At 38.2% G+C, this 21,235-nt stretch overlaps 1 protein-coding gene across 2 annotated transcripts in view; it reads right to left on the bottom strand.

Annotated features, from left to right (window-relative positions):
• EDIL3 (EGF like repeats and discoidin domains 3) overlaps positions 1–21,235 on the bottom strand; it is a 268,921-nt gene that overhangs the window by 158,437 nt on the left and 89,249 nt on the right. The window contains exon 3 of one of the 2 annotated variants that reach the window (XM_084503481.1): positions 2,938–2,967. The exons of the other annotated variant lie outside the window; for it this stretch is intronic. Coding sequence (XP_084359607.1) covers positions 2,938–2,967 — 30 coding nt within the window. The remainder of the gene's footprint in view (positions 1–2,937; positions 2,968–21,235) is intronic. 2 annotated transcript variants of the gene reach the window in all.

A 21,235-nucleotide genomic window follows, 5' to 3' on the forward strand; every position in this document is an offset into this window, starting at 1 on the left:
CATGCCTTATTTTATTCACTGTCATGTTTCATATAAATAGAGAATTGGATTATACTCCAGTACTGTCTAGCAGAGGAATTTAAGATCCAGAGTTTGCTCCTCAAGGCAAAGATCAGAACTGTTTTCCCAAAGGTACCCTTTTTAAAGAGGAAATTTTCTTATAAATAGGGAAAAAAGCTCAAAAAAAACAGGAGAAGAGGAGAAGTCTAGTTCAAATAAATCCTGGGGGAAAACAAAACAAAACAAAACAAAACAAAACAAAACAAAACAAAACAAAAACACTTAAAATTCTTTTTTTGTTTGTTTGCCTTCAAAGAAAATAATTATTTCAAAAGTAATTCCTGAAAATTCAAATGATGTGAAGCATCTATGTCAAACAACCAGATTAAATAACAAATTAAAACTTTTGCAGGTATTTCGTCATGCTTCCTTGTAACATAATGTCTGAGAAGCTGAGATTTATTTGCACAAATGTTTACAAACATGTGTTTTGTCTCATATTGCAAATTTACGATGTAGATGCTAGAGGCATTTGCTCATTTCTCCAATTCAGAGAACAAAACATTCTGGTGCTCTTTGTTTTTATATTTCTAGCTGATAATTTGTCCATGTGGGTATATCTATCTGCACTGCAGTATCAGTGTAGATCCCACATGTACACCCCTATTGCAAGCAGCATCCTCTTATGGCATAACTAACATGAAAAGGTCACTTGTGTTTCCATTAAGAATTTTCATATAAAAACTTATAATGTTATAGCTATTACTGCACAAGTAATTGTGATACATATTTTGGATGTCAACAAACCCTGCAAGTGTGAAAAATACAGTAATACAAATAATTACCAAAAATTAGGTGCAGTTCATTGAACCAACCATAATTAAGTAAATTGAGTTTGGAACATATATGACAAAGTCTTGGAGGAAAACACCTGAAAAAATACTTCTGTGAAAGATGTAACAGATAATGGATGAATTCAAAGGAAAGTTTAGGAAGATTATGTGATAGAACAATGCTCAAGACATTCATTGTAAATTGTTGTCTGAGCTCTGCTGAACACAGGAATTATGTGGAGAAATAACTAAAGCAGTGATACAGGGCACAGTGAAACAAAGCAGCTAGAGGTGGATAAAAATAAACTACTTAAATGAGTATGAAAGCAAGAGTACAACTCTGTTTTCTGGCACTCCAAATGGCATGGGTTCCAGAAAAGCTGAATATAGAACTTGTAGGCTTCTGTCAAACTACGAAATTTCAGCTAGTGAGCCTAGCAGACAGCCGTAGTGGAGCCCATGTGAAATTTTATAAATTTCACTTCCCTCCCGTCAGCATTTTCAGCTGATGTGTCTTTTTAGTTTGGCGAGCTTATGGACATGGGCTGTCACCAAAAACTGCAGTGTTGTTCAAAATGGAAGGAAGCAGGCTCTGTCTTCATGAAATGTTCCACTGGTTGCTACAGGAATGACTATCAGTGTACAACCACAGCAAGATTGTACTGGACATTACTGCAATGCGTTAATATATACCTCCAAAGTCTCTCTACAAAATGTGCATTCCTACATAAGCTCCACAAGGACAAAAAAAAAAAAAAAAAAAAAAAAAAAAAGGTGCTTTTCTTTCATTCCTATCTAAAATAGAGGACAGATAACCTCCACGTATCTCCTTTCATAACAGACTCTTCTATTAAAAAGCTGCAGTAGCTATTTTCCATGAAAGTTTCAAAACTGACACATCTCTGAAGAAAAAAAGAGTTTAAGTCTTATTCTTTCTAAAGCTCTTCCTCTCTTTGTTTTGTAGTGGTTTTCCTCACCACAGTCATGCTTTCCTTCTCTTCCACTACTGTCCTCATGTTGAAAACTCCCTTTCGCTTCTTTCTCTGTTCGGTGCTATTCTTAACTATTCTGCCCCTCTCACATCCTACTTGTGGCTTTGTTCTCAGTCCTTTCATTTATTATCCTCCACCGTATCTTAATTACTTATATTGCTCCCGAGTTGTAGGTTAGTGTTGTAAACAGTTAGTATTAAATCCTTCATTGCCATTTTCCTCTTTTTTGTTCACTTTTCATACCTTTTCTCCTTTGGTCCTCTGGAGACCTTTACTTCTTTTAACAAGCCACTATAAAATAACTCCCTATTCATCTGATGTTTCAGCTCACTAAGTTTATACAACCTAATGCCATTTCAAATATGTTAATCTGTTTAGCAGCATTCTTCTCTGGTACGTCTTCCTTTTCTTTAAATACTCCCAAGCTAATGGATTGCCAATTAATTAGAAATAGTTAATCTTTGCAATAGAATATGCACTACATGTTTGTGTCTCTTAGAGAGCTCCTAAACTAATTTTTATGACTGTGTTGTTAGCTGTTCTCACTACTTGGCAGTCTGTCAATGGAAATAAAAGTTCACTGAGCAGATATCCATGCCACAGTTTGCTGAATGTTTATTTTGAGCGGCATGCTTCTGCATCCTCTGCCTTGCCCTTCTTTCCCTCCTTGTTCCCAAGCTATGCTGTCTTGAGGGTTGCAGATCATGCAGCTGACTGAGCTTCACCAGCATAAAACCAAATAAAAAACTAGCACAAAAACTTATTTTTTTTGTATTCCTGATAACATCTTACCTAACCTGTTGTATAAAGCCCCATGTGCCAGCTTAACCAACAAAGAAATATGAAGGAAGATACAAGTGGCAGGGGAGATTTTGAGTTATTACTGAAGGAAATGTTCACCAAAGACTATCTCCTAGTGATTATGAACTGAGAAAAAGAAAGCCAAAAGGAAGGGGAGCAGACAGAAGAGAAAAGATCCCAACACTGATATGAATATTTTTCATGTGTTATGACAAATATAACAAATATAACTGGTCAAAATATATATTTTTAAAAGGTAGCTCTCAAATTACAGTCACTATGATTGATGTGTAATCATAAATTCTTCATACCTGCTGAGGTTGGTTCCTCTTCGATGGAGGCTGTGCAAATGGGGAAAGTGGGGGCCGGGGAGAAGGGAAGAGAGGGGACGGAGAGAGAAAAAAAAAGAGAGATGAAGAAATTCAAATAATGCAAATTGATTTATCAATTAACTTTTCTTAGTATACAAGAAATAAAACATCATGAAAGAATTGTTTATTCTATCTTGTTTGATAAACTTGAGTAACAGATATTTCATTGAAGTAAACAACTAATCTAAAATGCGTTAAATTCTTGGTTTCTATTTATAACTTACACTCTTAGTGTTTCCCTCTAATTTATCTAGTGGGATAGACCCAGTACTGTGATAGCAAGGCTGAATGGAAGTAAATCTGATGACCTCTCTGTCATCAGCTAGCTGTTCCAATACTAAAAAAAGTGCACTTCTTAAGGTACAGACTGCATTTTTTAAAAAATCAGCTGCAGCACCCCTTATTTAGGTAGCTAACAAAGACTTCTGCCTGATGACACACAGACATACATGTAGTCTACATCTTTTTCCCATCACTTCATCATCCACCCCTTATGCATCCTTCCATTTCTTCTCAAGTTTGTGCTGTTGGTAATAGTTCAATGATTCCAAAATTAAACAGTTAGAGAGTAAATCTGGAAGGGATTTTTAGTTAGTTTGTTTGTTTCTCCTCATAGAACAAAGGGGTGCCTTTTTGATGCTTCAATCCAGCTGCTTACTGCCTAAGGAAAGCAATTAAAACAAATGTCCAGAGCAGAACTTTTCCCTTTTGACCACAGGTAACCATTAAATTGCTTTAAGTTACCATCAGAAAGCACCTTTGACTGTGGACAATCTATTACCCGTACATTCTAAAGAAAGAAACAGACATATTCCCAGTAAAACTGTATTGTAAAAGTACATCTGTGGCCTAGTTCTTTCCTTGCAGTCAGTACGTTTTATATACACACGCATCATAAAAATGGTCTTCTCACAGTCTTGAGAAGTTTTCAACGACAGAGAAAGCAACAGTCAAGCATTTCTCACCTGGGCACTCTAAAAGCACTGTGAAGTCTGAGGCGACTCTCCATAAATGTGATATAGAGACCCACTTAAGATAGTAAACACATCTACCTGTACCATATTTTTTCTCTTTTAAACAGTCTCTTCTACCAGTTGAAATGTAAGCTGCTTCTGTTTGATTTCTTGCAGAATCAGTTCCACAAAAAAAAAAAAAAAAAAATTCCAAAGAAGCCCTCTTTTCAGCCTGTCAAGGTACACATTTACTTTGGAGCCCGGCAGACTGCAGAGGACAATGCTCCTGCATCCATGGGAGACATTCATCCACCATGATGGATTGCTTCAGGGCTTGCAGATGGCACAGATAAAGATTTCAAACATTTTCACAAAGATCAAGTTTGGTAAACCATGCCCTTTTTTGCCTTTAATATCATTTCATGTATATAATATATATGTACTGCATCTAAGTTAAATGTGTTGCAGGAGGATTTCAAGACAACAAAAGAAAAGAGGGAAAATAACACCTTATTGCTCTTATATTAAACTAATACTATACACCATTAATTCAGTGTTGTACAACAGCTAAATGCATGAAAAGAAACTGAATTTTTAAATCTTGAGCACAGAATCAGAAGTAAGTAAATGGATTACAAACTCAATCAGTCAAGGATGTTAGTACTTCTTAAGGCATCAGTGGCAGAGAGGAAGACTAGACAAACTGAGCACATGATAAAAGTTAGAACTTCAGTTATTAAATTTCGCAAAATGTCAATAATTTCCATTATCTGCAAGAAGAATTGCTGCTTGAGCAACAAATAATTAAAAATGATAGTGACATTGCATTAAAACTGGTTAAACAGAAGTATTCAATTATACAAATAATATTCATTCCAGTAACAGTTTTTTTTAGACTGCTATTTGAGTACTATATGTAGAATTAATTATCGTGATGAACAAACACTAGCATTAGCAATTCAAAACTAGATTCTATTATGACTCTTACGGTTGTTTCAATGGGACCACTCTGCACTTCTAAATAAAATAGGATAGCTGAATCTCAGCTGAAATAAATCATTCAGATGCCAAGACAGCTAGATAATGTTACTTCTTTGTTTAATGAATTACTTTTGACTATTTGACTGCTGATTAAGGGTCTTTCAGACACAGACTCTGTTCCTATTCCATGGGTGCTGAATTGTCTTACAAATAACCATAATGACTGTCCTTGATAGTCTCAGTTTTTTTCTTGAAATCACGTGCAAGATATTGAGACAAGAATTACTCAATATATATCTTGTCAGAGACCAATATATTTAAACACAAAACCCTGACTGGATGAATTAACATGGTATGAAGTCAGGTGTCACCGAGGAAAATTAATCCATTTTCCTCAATGTGGTCTAATGACATGCCAAGTTACATGACAGGAGTTCAGAACTGTTTTGTAACAGACAGAAGACCTACTTCTAGTTGTTAATAATGTATTTCTTAATCCTGGACAGGAATTAAAGATGCATATTAAAAAGCAGATATGAAAATACAGTTATGAACTTGTTTGTACTTCACGCATTCTTTTTAATCAAATGAAGTTAATCTCTTGCTGTATGTGTATTCTTTCACACCACACAGCTTGATAAACCATGTTTAAAAAAAACAACTTTCAGTAAGCTATTGAATACTCAAAGAATAATCATTTTTTGCTTTATCATACCACATCAGATGCAATGTCAGCTCTCTGCTTTCTCTTAGTTAAGTAAATATAAATTACCATAGCTATAAATTACCATGCCAAAAATTTCCTACACAATGCCACTTTTTTTTTTTTTTTTTTTTTCCATCGGCAGTGATTTAAAACTTGAAGTTATTTTAAAAAGTTGTTTGTACAGTGAGTTATCTCTATAGTAATTATCCATAATTTACTTTCTTTACTTATTTCAGAGGAGTGGTTTATGCAGTCATCTGGAGTTGTTTTTCTGGACAGCTGCTGACTCCCTACACCACGCAGCGAATCAGAGTAAGAAAGGCCCCATCCTCTCCTCTGCAAGGAGGAGCTGGGTGTCTGACAAAGGCATCCCCCAGCAGCTGCAACGGACATGACAACAATCTCACTCGACCAAGCTATGAACTACCCTGCAGCTCTAAAGTGTTTTCAAGAATATTTTTCTTCCCCTTTTAATACATCCTTGACAAAATTTAATAAGACATAAGGAAGCACAAACATTGGCTTTTTCCTTCTTAAGAGAAGATCAGATGCACATTTAGGAAAATTCAGTGTTTTTCCTCAGATGTGAATAATACAGGAAAGATACTGGGGAAAGAAAACAAGACAGTGGCTGATTTAGAAATATAATTAGGATACATATGCTCCAACATACAGGAGCTTGAGACAGTACTTGGATAACACCAGAGCAACTATTCCAAACTTCTTATTACTGAAACAACGCTAAAAGACTGGACAAGTGTGGAAAAAATCTGAACTCACAGGAAAGCTGAAGTGAACCTCATGAGGTTCAACAAGACCAATTGCAAGATCTTGCACCAGCAATGTGCATTTGCAGCCCAGAAAGCCAACCATACCCTGGGTTGCACCAACAGCAGCATGGGCAGCAGAGCGAGGGAGGGGATTGTCCCCCTCTGCTGTGTTCTTGTGAGAACCCACCTGGAGCCCTGCGCTCAGCTCTGGGGCATCCAGCAAAGGAAGGACATGGACCTGTCAGAGCAAGTCCAGAAGAGGGCCACAAGGATGACCAAGGGTCTGGAGCACCTCTCCTGTGAAGACAGGCTGAAGGTGTTGGGGTTGTTCAGCCTTGAGAAGAGAAGGCCCCAGGGAGACCTCACAGTGGCCTGCTACTGCCTTAAGTGGGCTGCAGGGAAGCTGGGGAGACACTCTGTGTCAGGGGGTGTAGGGATAGGACAAGGGGGAATGGCTTTCAACTAAAAGAGGGGAGATTTAGATTAGGTATTAGGAGGATATTCTTCACTCAGAGGGCGGTGAGGCCCAGGCTGCTGAGAGGAACTGTGGCTGCCCCATCTGTGGCGGTGCCCAAGTCCAGGCTGGATGGGGCTGGAGGCAGCCTGGGCTGGTGGGAGGTGTCCCTGCCCATGGCAGGAGGTTGAAACTAGATGGTCTTTCACCAGCCCAACTTTCCAGTCCAAACTATTTTTTGATTCTCTGATTTTGTGGTACTATGAATGAGGCAGAATCAGTCTTACAGTGTATTGTATTACATGATATAGAATCACAGAACCACAGAATGGTTGAGGTTGGAAGGGAGCTCCAGAGATCATCTAGATACATTACATTAGATCTTAGTTTATATTAAGATTTGTCTTAATTATATTTGTCTTAATTTGTCTTAATTATATTAAGATTTGTCTTAATTTTACATTAATGTGAAATATGTTTGCCCTTAACATGAATAAAGTGTACGAATCATGTAAAAGAATAAACTTAGATATTTGTTCACATGTCTGTGGAAAAGGATATGGAAGAGCTCTGCGAAATGATTCAAATAAACCACCTGTGAACAGCAGGATTCAACTTTTTCTGAATGCAACTTCAAAAATTAATGATATTCCACTCAGCATCACATCTCAGGGTCTCTGAGGACCTGCATGCTAATGTGGCTGACTGACTGTCTTCCTATAAACTCAACATCAGTCATTATGACTGCAATGTTGATTATACAGATGTTTCATTAAAAATACCCACATAGTTAGTCTCTTCATTCACTCCCTAGTCCTCGGAAATCAGTTCATTTTTCCATAAACTGGCTCATTTTTTTTCAGCTCACAGCATGCCCCTGTGGGCAGTATTGCCACTACAGATGCGGCAACCCTTCATCACATGAAACAGAGAGTTGGAGCAAGATGGAGAGGCTCTGCAGAGGGATCTGGATAGGCTGGACTGATGGGCCAAGGCCAACTGTATGAGGTTCAACAAGGCCAAGTGCCAGGTCCTACACTTGGGGTAAAACGACCCTCTTGGAGGACAGGGCAAGGGTGGCTGGAAAGCTACCTGGTGGGAAGAGACCTGGGGATACTGGTTGATAGCTGGCTGAATAGGAGCCAGCAGTGTGCTCAGGTGGCAAAGAAAGCTAACTGCATTCTGGTTTGTATCAGGAATAGCGTGGCCAGTAGGACTCAGGAAGTGATTGTCCCTTTGTACTCGGCTCTTGTGAGGCCGCACCCCAAAAACTGTTCAGTTTTTGGCCCCTCATTACGAGAAGGACATCAAGGTGCTGGAGTGTGTCCAAAGAACAGCAGTGAAGCTGGTGAAGGATCTGGAGAACAAGTCTTAGGAGGAATGGCTGAGGGAGATGGTTTTATTTAACCTGGAGAAAAGGAGGCTCAGGGGAGATCTTATCATACTCTACAATTAGGAAGTAGCAAGGTGGGGATTGGGCTCTTCTCCCAAGCACCAAGTGATAAGATGAGGGGAAATGGCCTCAAGTTTCATCAGAGGAGGTTTAGGTTGGATATTAGGAAAAACTTGTTTACTGAAAGGTTGTGAAGCATTGGAACAGGTTGCCCAGAGTAGTAGCTGAGTCGCTATCCCAGGAGGTCTTCAGGAAATGTGTAGATGTGGTGCTGAGTGACATGGTTTAGTGATGGACTTGGCTTTGGGACTACACTAGGTTAAATGTTGGACTAGATGATCTTAGGTCTTTTCCAACCTAAATGATTCTGTGATTCTATGATTATCTACAAGGTAATTGTCATTCCAAGTTATTTACAGTGGAGAAGCAAACCCCAAGAAAAACAGATTTTTTTCAAGACGAATCATTTGCTTGTCTCCATTAAGATCAATTCGTACCACTGTTTGAAACAAAAATTAGCAGGTCACTGAGTAATATTCAGCAGTAACACAGGAAGTTTGTGACAATGCTATACTGAAGATGGATAGATAACATATTAGGTAAGGGCAATTTTTAAGCTTTGCTGCCTCTCCCCCACCTTCCCTTGCCTCTCTTTCTTTCACCTGCCATTCAGAAACCTGGCTTAACGATGTGATGCTTGGGGCTGTTGCTATCATCCATTCAATAATACTAAATAATTAGAACTCAGTAATACTAAGCATTAGAACTGAAATGCGCAGTAGGAATTACCATACCAACATTAAACTGCTTTGTATCTCTTTTTAATTTTCAAAGTAGGACACCTTTCTCCTTCTCTGCTAGATATGAGACTCCAGTTATATATTCTAGTTTAAAATATGATTGGCAATGAATCTGCAAAGTGCACCATTTATGACAGTCAAATATACATCTGTTAGTGTGTGTAAGAAGTTTTTATTTCAATTTTACAGTGAGGTTCGGTTTGTTCTTTTACTGTATGTCTTTTTCTGTCTAGAAAGTGTCCTATTGGGACACCAGTACATCTTTTGACATTCACAGGCCCCCAGAAACAGCTGTGACTCCTTCTATCATCTGTTGGCTAAGTTGTGTTTGCAGCTATTCTTAAATAAAATAACATCAAGAAATAGGACATCAGACAACCCACTAGTGCGTGTCAGCAATCACTCACTATGAATGGACCAAACTGTGCTTGAACAATGAATGGAAAATAGAAAACACATTCTTTAACTAAGAGTTCCCAGGAAAGCCTGTACCACTTACTAAAGTAAATCTGCACTCTTCATAGGTTTACATTCACTGAGAACTTAAAGTCTATGGAAAACTTATTCTTCCTCTCATTACTTTATTTCAAGAAAATCACTTCTAAGAAAAAAACTGGGTACCTTAGCAATATTTCAGGAATTGCTAAAATGCAGAGTATTAACTTCTTTAAAATGACAATGGTGGAAATACCAAGAGTGGTTGTTAATTCATGTCCAATATTTTTTCTCATTTTCTAAGCATCAGTGTCTGGTGCTGAATGAGAAAACGTTTAAATATGAAATAAATGTTTCCAAAGATTTAGTTGGCAGGTTAAATTCTATATTTTTTTCAGAAGACAAGACTAGATAATGATTTTTGTGTTTCTTGCCTTTGCATTTACAACTTTGTAGAACAAGGAAGTCGATGCAGCACTTAGTATTTGGCAGGATGCTCTGCTAAGGAAAACAGAGTAAAAAGATTTGTTTTTAAAACAATTATTCAGTTCTTAGTCAGTTGCAGTTCCTGCCAAAGTTTCAAGTGCTGCCAAAGGCACAACGGTGCTTAAAGCTGTAATTCTGAAACCAGGAGTAGTCTGTCATGACTTGAAATATTGCTCAATTTTACATACACACACACACACACACACAGTGCCATATGCACTGTTTCAGGAAGATGTGCATGTTCCAAAAGAGCAAAAAATATAATCAGGAAATATCCTAGTGCTTTTATGTACAAAATCAAATGTTCTCAAACAGCTAAGTGACTAAGACCATAAATCAGTGTACAGTAGTCTTTGTTCCTTTAAATTTCTGAGATCATTCCCAACAGCATAACATTAAAATTAATTCGTAAAAAAGGTTATAAAATATAGTTATGTTTAAGTACCTTTCTGCTAGCATGTGCTACACTAGTGATTCCAAAACCTATAGATAATATCCCCATAGCTACACATGGAAAGCTTCGCCTTCCAATCCAAATAATTTAATATTTTCATACTTCAGGCACATATCTGAAGCTTTTTCACTTGGTCGTTCTGTGTGTCTGAAGGGAATTTTGACCTGTTACTCTTACGTGACTAGAGAATTTGTTAAAAGTATAATATATTACAATATAAACTAGTAATAAGGATGATGATAATGATCTTATTTTATGGGTATTCCCCCTCTCGGGAAATAATGACAACAATAAAAACATAATAAAAGCCAATTCTGATGCTCACAATGTGTTTGAGTCTGGTTTTGAAGTCTGCCATGGGAGGCCAGGTTAACTATCCCACTGCAAATGTGTGATGAAGGACTTGATTCAGGCTAAGATAAATGTGTCCAAGTCCCATGCTAGATTTACAACTCCTTTGTACTACAGGCTGCAAAATCTCTTGCATCTCAATCCGAGCAGATGACAGATGATGATTGAGAGAGCAGTTTGGTCTGCTTTTGAGAACAGTTTACTCAGCGTTTGACAACTGCTGCCACTCTTTGTCCAAAGGAAGAGAGCAAAGCTTTCTCAAGGGTACAAGATTTCAATCTGAAACAAAATGAGGTGGAGATATGTGACAGCTGACCAGAGTTTGAGCATCAACAAGTCTTGCACTATAAATAAGAAGGTTGTATCATACTACCTGAAAATGAACTAGAAGGAAAAGTTCCACCAAGAACTAAGAATGGAGATGATATTAGTAATATCAGTGCTGAAATACAACAATAAATTGTAGCTATTCATACCTCAAAAAGGAATCCAATGGAATGAGAAAGATTCAGAAAAACAACAACAACAAAACAGTGCTCAAGACCAAGCAGAAAATCACAGTTAAGACAACTAAACCTCAACTCTACATGATGATACATCAGATACCAACTTAAATACATGAACTTTCTGTGAGACTATTGTGCCATTCCTTACCATAGATTAACCTCAACCAGCCAGTCTTCTGCCAACAAATTACTTCCAGATTGACCAGCTTGCCTCACTGAAATTAATATTAGGAATTTCACACGGGAAAAACTGACAAATTTCAATCCCTAAAATTTCAAAACAAATACAGATCCTGTAATTTTCAGTGCTTTTCCCCAAACTTGGCAAATTTTTGGCAAATTTTCTAATATATCAGTTAAAAACTTTGTATTGCCATTCTTTGCATTGCCTTTCTGGAGATACAAGCCATATAAAACAATGAAATAATTTCATTTTTGTATGATATGAGCTTTATCATTATATGAAAAGTCTTTAGATTGCATATAGACAAAAAGAAAAATATTCATTAGTGACTGTTTGATAGAAAATACTTCAAGACTAGATACATACAGTTGCTTTGTTTGGTTAATAGGCCCTACAGAAGAATTACTTTTATTTTATTTTTTAATCCAAGTCTATAGTATGCTTTGCAGCATGACTGAGGGTCAGCAGATTGCTTTACAGAGATAATTTCCATGCAACACAATCTTCATCACAGAAAATGAGAGCTGCAAATTGTATAACATGCCAAGAGGAAAATTCAAAGGAGCAGATGGAAGCTGAAAAGACACTGTGGAGTTAACAGGAGTCCCATGCAGGGAGACATACTGCTTTTATGTGGTATGTGTTTTTAGTAGATTAGTAAATTCAGGAATGAGGAATGGGAAATACCCCATTATAAAGCTACATGGCATGGATACAGGCATAAAAGTTGTGAAGACCTGCAAGAAATGCAGAGCAAGTATTTTTAAACAAATAAAACAATATTTTGACTGCTCAAATAAATTTCAAAGGCTGGAACACAATGCTTAAGGAATAATTGACATACTAGCATTCACTTTCAACTTTTCTGATTGTACCGGAACAAAAGAAGGTCCTATGACCTTTGAAGTCAATGTAGGTTTTAAAATTATCTTCTTTATAACTAGAATAAATGACTAAATGCATGTGAATCTGCTGCTGTTTAACGTGAATATATATGCTGTAAAATATATATAACAGGATTATAGAATAGTTTGGGTTGGAAGGGACCTTAAAGACCACCAGCCCAGGCTGCCTCCAGCCCCATCCAGCCTGGACTGGGGCACTGCCACGGATGGGGCAGCCATAGCTCCTCTGGGCAGCCTGGGTCTGGGCCTCACTGCCCTCTGAGTGAAGAATATCCTCCTAATACCTAATCTAAATCTCCCCTCTTTTAGTTGAAAGCCATTCCCCCTTGTCCTATCCCTACACCCCCTGACACAGAGTGTCTCCCCAGCTTCCCTGCAGCCCACTTAAGGCGGTAGCAGGCCACTGTGAGGTCTCCCTGGGGCCTTCTCTTCTCAAGGCTGAACAACCCCAACACCTTCAGCCTGTCTTCACAGGAGAGGTGCTCCAGACCCTTGGTCATCCTTGTGGCCCTCTTCTGGACTTGCTCTGACAGGTCCATGTCCTTCCTTTGCTGGATGCCCCAGAGCTGAGCGCAGGGCTCCAGGTGGGTTCTCACAAGAACACAGCAGAGGGGGACAATCCCCTCCCTCGCTCTGCTGCCCATGCTGCTGTTGGTGCAACCCAGGGTATGGTTGGCTTTCTGGGCTGCAAGAACATTGCTAGCTTGTGTCGAGCTTCTCGTCAACCACCACCCCCAGGTCCTTCTTCTCAGGGCTGGTCTCAATACATTCTCTGCCCATCCTGTATTTGTGTAGGACCTTGCATGTGGCCTTGTTGAACCACATGTTGTTTGCATGGGCACACCTCTCAAGCCTGTCTGTATCTCTCTGGATGGCATCCATCCCTTCCCTCTAGCATATCAAGCTCACCACTCAGCGTGGTGTCATCAGCAAATTTTCTCATGTGATGTGGGCTCAATATGAGCTCAATATGATATGGGCTGTGGTAAAGCAGTGTTAAAAATGTTAAATGTTAAAAACACTGTCTTCCTCTAGCTCTCAAAGAACTTATCATCATTATGTCTGTTAAAAATAGACATTGGTCCACAAAAATATCAATTTATCTAAAGATACCATCTGAGGCCATACTGAACCTGGGCATCTTCAAACTTATCACTTTGTTCTGTCCTAAATACAGGTGACAAAAAAAGTTTATTTTAATCCTGGAGCAGTTTTAACAAGTTATTGTGTTCTGGACTGTTTTTACTGAGCATAGGAAGCTCTTCACTAACAAGTGAATTTCAGCATCAGAAATTCAAGAAGAGAAAAATGCTAAAACATGTAAAAACAGACGTTTTTCTCTCCTGCTGACCCCAACATGGCTTTGCTACATACAAGAGAAAACATGGTGATATGAGATATAAAAATCATGCTGGGGTAAGGTTTCTTTACTCCTCCCAGAAATGTCACATTTCTCTCAACTTGTCATCTGTATACTTACTATTAATTTTTCAGAGAGAAAAAATAAAATAAAATAAAATAAAATAAAATAAAATAAAATAAAATAAAATAAAATAAAATAAAATAAAATAAAATAAAATAAAACAAAACTTGACTATCAAGGCTATTTTTCATCAATAAATGAAGATAATTTACATTGATTTTTCTTTTATCTTAATGAGTAAAGTCAGTAGAAGTCAAAAGTTTATCAGCTTCTCTGATCTCAACCCTGTAGGAAGCATTTTCACAGCAGCTGTCAGTCAGCACTCCAGCGCTCCTCCACGCCTTCCAATTTTCACTAGTGTAGGAGCCAACCCTATTGAATTTCAGCTGTGTATTTTTCAAGATTTTTTGTCACTCCATGTATAGAGATTTTCTGAAACCCACCTCTCCCCTACTTTGCATATGTTCCTCCATGCAGGTCTATTTGTTTTCCATGCACTGCCCTTCAGAAGCAGAGTTCTGTCTTTTCAGAGGGCACCTTGTACACTCACCAGTGTCTGCATCTCAAAAGCAATCCCAACCAGCACCTCCTCCCACTGTGAGAATTTAGAGATGTTGTGCTCTCATGAAACATGCTAAAAATCTGTCCTTTATTCTTTTTGGGTTTCCCCTCTTCCATGCTGTAAACTGATGGCAAAACTTCTCTCATGTTGCTTCCCTACTTCCAACTGACTATACCTCCACTGACATCTCTGCTGCACACCACTGCAGCCCCAGCACCTGAAAATGACTGCCATTCTCCTCAGCACTTGAGATGTTGCAAAATGTGTTTTTCTTGGTCAGTTAGGTCAGAATAATATAAATCAATACTTAATCTTTGCTTCTGGGCATACAAAAAAAAAGCAGGGTGCACAGATGAAACTGCTGTTTTGAACAGCCGAGTACAAGACTGGTAGTCTTGTCTCTTATCCGTTCTTATCTTTTACTTGGGCTCTTAAAGCACTAGCCTTCTGAGTTCCAGACATGGGAAAGTAAGTAGAGTCTCCATCCTTGCAGATATTCAAAAGCTGCCTAAATGTGGACCTGGGCAACCAGTTCTAGGTGTCCCTGGTTGAGCATGGGTTTGGACCAGATGACCTCCAGAGGACCCTTCCAACCTTAACCATTCCATGATTTTGTGTTTAAACACAATGTGTTTAAAGAAGAGTTAACAGAAGAGCTGTGCAATGGTAGAGGAAGAAACTATATTTCCATAGTTACTCATCTTTTTTACTTTAAGTATTTATTGCATGTCAGCCTATTCATATTGCTTCACATTGCTATCTAACATGTATTTTAGGACACGTTGACTGCCATACTATTGTTACTGGAATACATTATATTTAAAGGACTAACTACAAAGACAGTGATGGAAAAATCCCTACTGCTTACATAGTCCTCATCTCCAATATTCAAGACTAATACATTTAAATTTAAATACAATTTAAATGTTGTAAGTGTTTCTGGTGGTCTGAGAAAATGACAGGCAGATATTCACAAATTTAACTCTGAGAAACCTTGACTGAAACACTATTGATTTTTATTACAAAGAAGTGCACATTCGAAAAAGAATTTACTCATTTGTCTTCCCTACCACTAATTGCTCTGTTCAGGACAGAACCTAAAGAACAGTCTTTTACTGTATTTTTCCCCTCATTCAACAGGAAAAATTAGTATATGTTAAGCAGAGATGGGTCAACCTAAACTTTCACGCTTGTAGTGAAATACCTCATTTTATTCTGAGCCCTTTTAGGAGGCAAAGGAAAAAAGGGTCATTTTAAAACATTTGGATTTATTTTTAGAAAGTTAGACGCCAATTCACATTGACTTACAAAAATAAAAATGAAATTTGTAAATATATTTTCATGAATATTTTTCCGAGTTTTTAGGTTTAACTATGTTTCTGTTAGTTTTTAGGTCATAGATATACTTGTTAGTTTTTAAAGTCAGAAATTCTTTCTGAATTTAATTCATATTCATGAATAATTTCCAGAACCCCCATGGCATTTTCCAGCTAATATGCATGTAAAAAACTTCAGGTTTAAAGATGGATGAGTTGAATACCTACAATGATAACAGATGCCATTTTATAACATTTTTGATTTCTTAACATTATTACAACATTATGAACATAAAAATGAAAGAGTATCTAATACCAGTATCAAATGACAAGGTAAATTTCAAATAACTCCACTGACTTAAGTAACAGACAAAAAGTAATTCCAAAATATTTTGTCAAACTGCGTTTTTGTTTTTGCTTTTCTCGAAAACTTTCTTATGATGACTTCACTGAACAGCAAGCAATTCCCTTAAGGGATTTCATTAGAATATTAAATTTTAAATTAAACCATGTATTTTAAAGTCGGTGTTAATTAATATCTACAGCATTCTGCAAGAACTTTCTACATCAAAGATTATTACGACTAAATATAAGACATATTCAAGAAATAGAAATAAAAAAATGCAGTCATGAAATATTCATCAGGTGAGCAAAATCTTACTCTTCATAAATATTCTAGGTTTTAACCTAGCAAATTTTAGCCATGACTCTGCAATAAAAAGACAAAATAACTCACTACATATATATGTTAAAAAAAGACACACACATACACGTGTATACACATACATATGTATACATACATGCCCTCCTACTGTAAGCTGACAGAACAAAGTGTCTGATTGCTATCTGTAGTCAATTATTAAAGTGAATCAGACAATATTTGACTGATTTTCCTTTACTTGTGTATCATCTTATTGATTCTTTACACCACACAAAGGCCTTTACATGAGATCCATTTTATAAATGTAAGAGTCACTGACTGAATTTATTGTTTCCTGGTGACCTGGAATTAATCAGTCAAATACACATTTATATTACCTTCCATTGTCTGTGCTTCTCTTACTTCCTCATACTTCTCTTTCTCTTTACAGTTTTTGAAAATTTTAAATGGCCTTTCACATCACTAAGGGCCAATTCAGACCTACATAATGCAGATATAAACTCCAATAAAATCACTGGAGTTTAGTGTAAGTAGTGCAATATCTAATCTAATGACACCAGGATAGTTCTGCTATAAGTAGGTCAAGGTTTCCTAGCAGAAAGTGATCTTGTAAATTTTGCTGCCATTTTATCATGACAAAAGCATGCCTCAATGAACGAGAAGCTTAATGAGGTTCTGGCTGGTTTCCAAAACATGTTTTAGTGCAAAACACTTCAGTCCTCATGTCATTCATGATCTCAGAATTTTGTAGAATGTCAGTAGTTGCAGGTCTGTGGTAGGCTACTGTCCATCAAAGGTGCCAACCAGGTCACAGGAAACGTGTTTTCTTTTCCTTTTTTTTTTTTTTTTTCAACATTGGCAGAAACTTCTGTGATCCCCAGGGGAGTGGACAGCCCAATTTAAAGAGGTTTCTTTTCCTTCAGATAGTCTTAAACATGATTTATCAGGCAACTTTAAAAGTGACCAGTCAGCGCCATACAGTCACCTTGGTGGATTGAGGAACTTGGTACAAACTAAAGAATGGCAGCTGTTTGTTTCCTAATATCATTAAGGCAGTAAGAAGTTAATGGCCGATCCATATTATTCATAAACATGGAACCATTAAAATGAAATCAAGCACACCAAAAATTTTCTCTCCATGTCTTGTCTCTTAATCTTCTCCAAGTCCTTTTGCCTTTGTTTCTTTGTCATTTTGGAGCTTTAAAAGGTACTTGTCTGTTTTCTGTATTGTTTTTTCTGCAGCGCATAGTGACATGAGGTATGTTTTGTTCGGTTTTAGATTAAAAGTACAAATTACTTTTCAAAAAAACACCTCTGGAGCTCTTGCAAATAAATTACTATTTTTTACTCAATAATATTTTTAACTTCCTGAACTTCCTGTACTTTCTGTACACTGTGTATGAATCATTCCCACAAATTGTTTACATTACTATAGCAGTTTGGGGATTTGTTTCCATCCTATGATTATGAGTGACACTAAATCTCTAGACAGCTCATACCAAAGTTCTTCTAGCTCTCCTACTCAAACAGGAAGTTGAATGAGGTACTCATAAGTCTTCCATGTCATAGGTTCCCTTTGCCTGCATTGACCCTTCTGAGTATGAGTTTGTTGTCTGCTGCTGCTTTGCAATAGTAATAATAAATAAAAATAAATAATAACAATAATAGATAATAAGTAACAAATGGATAATAAGCAATTAATAATATTTTTTATCTGATTTTTACACTGGTTGGTGGCCAGTCACAAGTGGTGTTCCCCAGGGTTCAATACTTATTTATCATCTTTGTCAGTGATCTTGCTGAGGAGATCAAGTGCACCCTCAGTAAGTTTGCAGACAACACCAAGCTGGAGGTGGCTGTTGATCTCATTGAGGGTAAGAAGGCTCTACAGAAGGATCTGGATAGGCTGGATCAATGGGCCATATCCAATCTCATGACATTCAACAAGGCTAAATGCTGGGTACTGCACATGGGTCATAATAACCCTATGCTGCTGTATGGGCTTGCGGATGAGTGGCTGGAAAGCTGCCCATCAAAAATATTTCTGGGGATGTTGGTCAACAGTTAGCTGAATGTGAGTGAGCAGTGTGCCCAGGTGGCCAAGAAGGCCTACAGCATCCTGGCCTGTATCTGAAAAAGACCATGGCCAGCAGGACTAGGGGGCTAATTGAACATGTACATGGCACTGGTGAGCCCACTGCTTGAATATTGTGTTCAGTTTTGGACCCTTCACTACAAGAAAGATACTGGGTTGCTCGAATGTTTTCAGACAAGAGCAATGAAACTGGTGAAAGTACTAGAAAACAAGACATATGAGGAGTTGCTGAGGGAAGTGGGATTGTTTGGTATGGAAAAGAGAAAGCTCAGTGGAGACTGCATCACTTTATACAACTACCTGAGGTGAGGTGAAGTGAGGAGGGTGTCTTTTCTGACAAGGTGAAAAATGATAGGACATAAGAAAACTCTCTTAAGTTGCACCAGGAGATGTTTAGACTGGATATCAGGAAAAATTTCTTCATGGAAAGTGTGGTAAGAAATTGGAACAGACTGCTGAGGGAAGTGGTGGAGTCGCCATTACTGGAGGTATTAAAGAGATTTTGGATGTGCCACTTAGGGGCATAGTTTAGAGGTGGATTTGATGGTATCATGTTGATGATCTCAAGGGCCTTTCCCAACATAAATGATTCTGTGATTTCTATATATTATGAGGCTTCATACTGCTTATCTTTTCTTCTTCAACATTGCTACTGAAAGATTAATAGGAAACTTTATTTCTGTATTCAGGTTTTCTCTGGATGTTCAACACACTGAATCACACAGCCTCATACTTGGTTCAAATGCACAGACCTGCACTCTCCTCTCCCATTGAGATCACTGTTGATATTGTGCTCTGCACAGTCCTATGTTGAGTTTGCAATATCCAATTGCCTGCAATGATTATGTTGTATGACTGTGGTGGTTTTACTCTGATGGGGACAGCTGAGATCCACCACAACCACTCTCTCACTCCCCCTCCTCAAAGGGAAAGTGGGAGAAAATACAGTGTGAAGGGCTCAAAAGGTTTGAGATAAGGACAGGAAGATCACTCAACAGTTATCGTAACAGGCAAAACAGACTCAGCACGGGTCCCCCATGGGTGGGTGGCAGCTCCCCCCAGACCCCCTGCTCCTGCGGGGGCTCTCCATGGGCCACAGCCTTCTCCAAGCCACATCCACCTGCTCCACCGGGGGCTCCTCCACCCATGGGGGGGCTGCAGCGTGGAGATCTGCTCCATGTGTGACCCATGGGCTGCAGGGGGACAGCCTGCTCCACCAGGGGCCTCTTCCTGCACAGGCCACAGGGGAACTGCTGCTGCCTGCCTGGAGCACCTCCTGCCTCCTGCTGCAGGAGATACTTGGGGTTGCAGGGCTGCTTCTTACCCCTCTCTCCCAGCTGCAATAGCTAAGATTTTTGTTTTGCCCTTTCTTAAATCTGTTCTCCCAGAGGTCCAACCAACATCGCTCATGCATTGGCTCTGGATGTCCCATTGGCTCATGCATGTCCCTTCTGGAGCCAGCTGGGGTCACCACCACCCCTGCAGCCCATGTCTACCAAAGCCTTGCCCCCTAAACCCAATACAATGACTGCATGTGGAATTAATATCTGTTCTTGCTCCATGGCTTTTTCATTAGCAATCTCTGTTTACTTGAAGATCTAAGAATTATTTTGCAGCACTTCAAACAGTTCCTTTTCTGTCATATCACCCATTTCTTTTTAATATTAAGAGTAAATATTACAGTAAATGAGATCCCTGGATGTAGAGAAATACCAAAAGTTAATTTGTTTCTTCTTACAGCATTGCTAAAACTGATTTGGATTAAGTTACCCAGTTTTTGTATCTACATTTTAGCAAAAACATGAAAATATCAAAGAAAGAGAAAATGAACACCTCAGAAATGTTATGAAAACTAGAAACACTAAAAATAATCAGAAATAAATGTTAGGGATTTCTGTTATTCAGGTGATGGAAACACAACATACTGAAACATCTGATCACTATGCATAATCAGATACATAAAACAAACCCATTGCTGAAAAGATTGAACTATGTAGTCCTATGGGCTACATACTACTATAGATTACAAATAACACTAATCAGCAAGACTTAATTTTTCCTGGCTTCACTTAACTGTGGAATCTGTTCCCTCCCCTTCCCTTGTGCTGTTTTGCTAGGCTGTTTTCATTCCTTTTAATCACGCTCTTTTCATCACTTTGTTCTCACCAGGTAGGCCATTGCTATTATGCTTCACTGTGCTGCACTCTGGTTTTCCATTAATCACATTCTCATTGCTGCTCCTATTCTCACCAGACTGTTGCCACTGTGTTTCACATACCACATGCTGGGTAACGACATAAAAAAAATCTGTGTCTATAAAGCTAAATTGGCCCCTTCTTATTCACATACAGGAGTCAACAGTGTATAAAGGTACAGATAAATTAGATCAGTTAAGTCATCGCCCCAGGTCCCAGCTCTTCACTCATATAACCAGTAGACTTCTGAGGTTCCAGGGAGACCTGCTCCAACAAACTAAGTGACTTCATCATGGAAAATGTGTCTTTCTTCTTGTGCAGGCCAAAGCCACTGAGTAACTTCACATGCCTCACAGGACAATCAGCTCCACAGAACTGATGTCTACATTTGAAAAGAAAGGCAAATGGTAGGCAGCAAACAGAGCTGTGATTTAGGGCTGCCAAATCAAGAAGAACAGTGAAGCTACTATGGATCATTTTTAAATTAACAGTGCTCATGAGATGAATGGATACAATACTGTTTGTTACAGATAGAGTATGAAATTAAATTTGTGGCAAATTAAATTATATTCAAAAAATATGCAATTTGATACAATCATGATTAACTA

This window comes from Aythya ferina (assembly GCF_964211825.1).
Source record: "Aythya ferina genome assembly, chromosome: Z".
Lineage (NCBI taxonomy): Eukaryota > Metazoa > Chordata > Aves > Anseriformes > Anatidae > Aythya > Aythya ferina.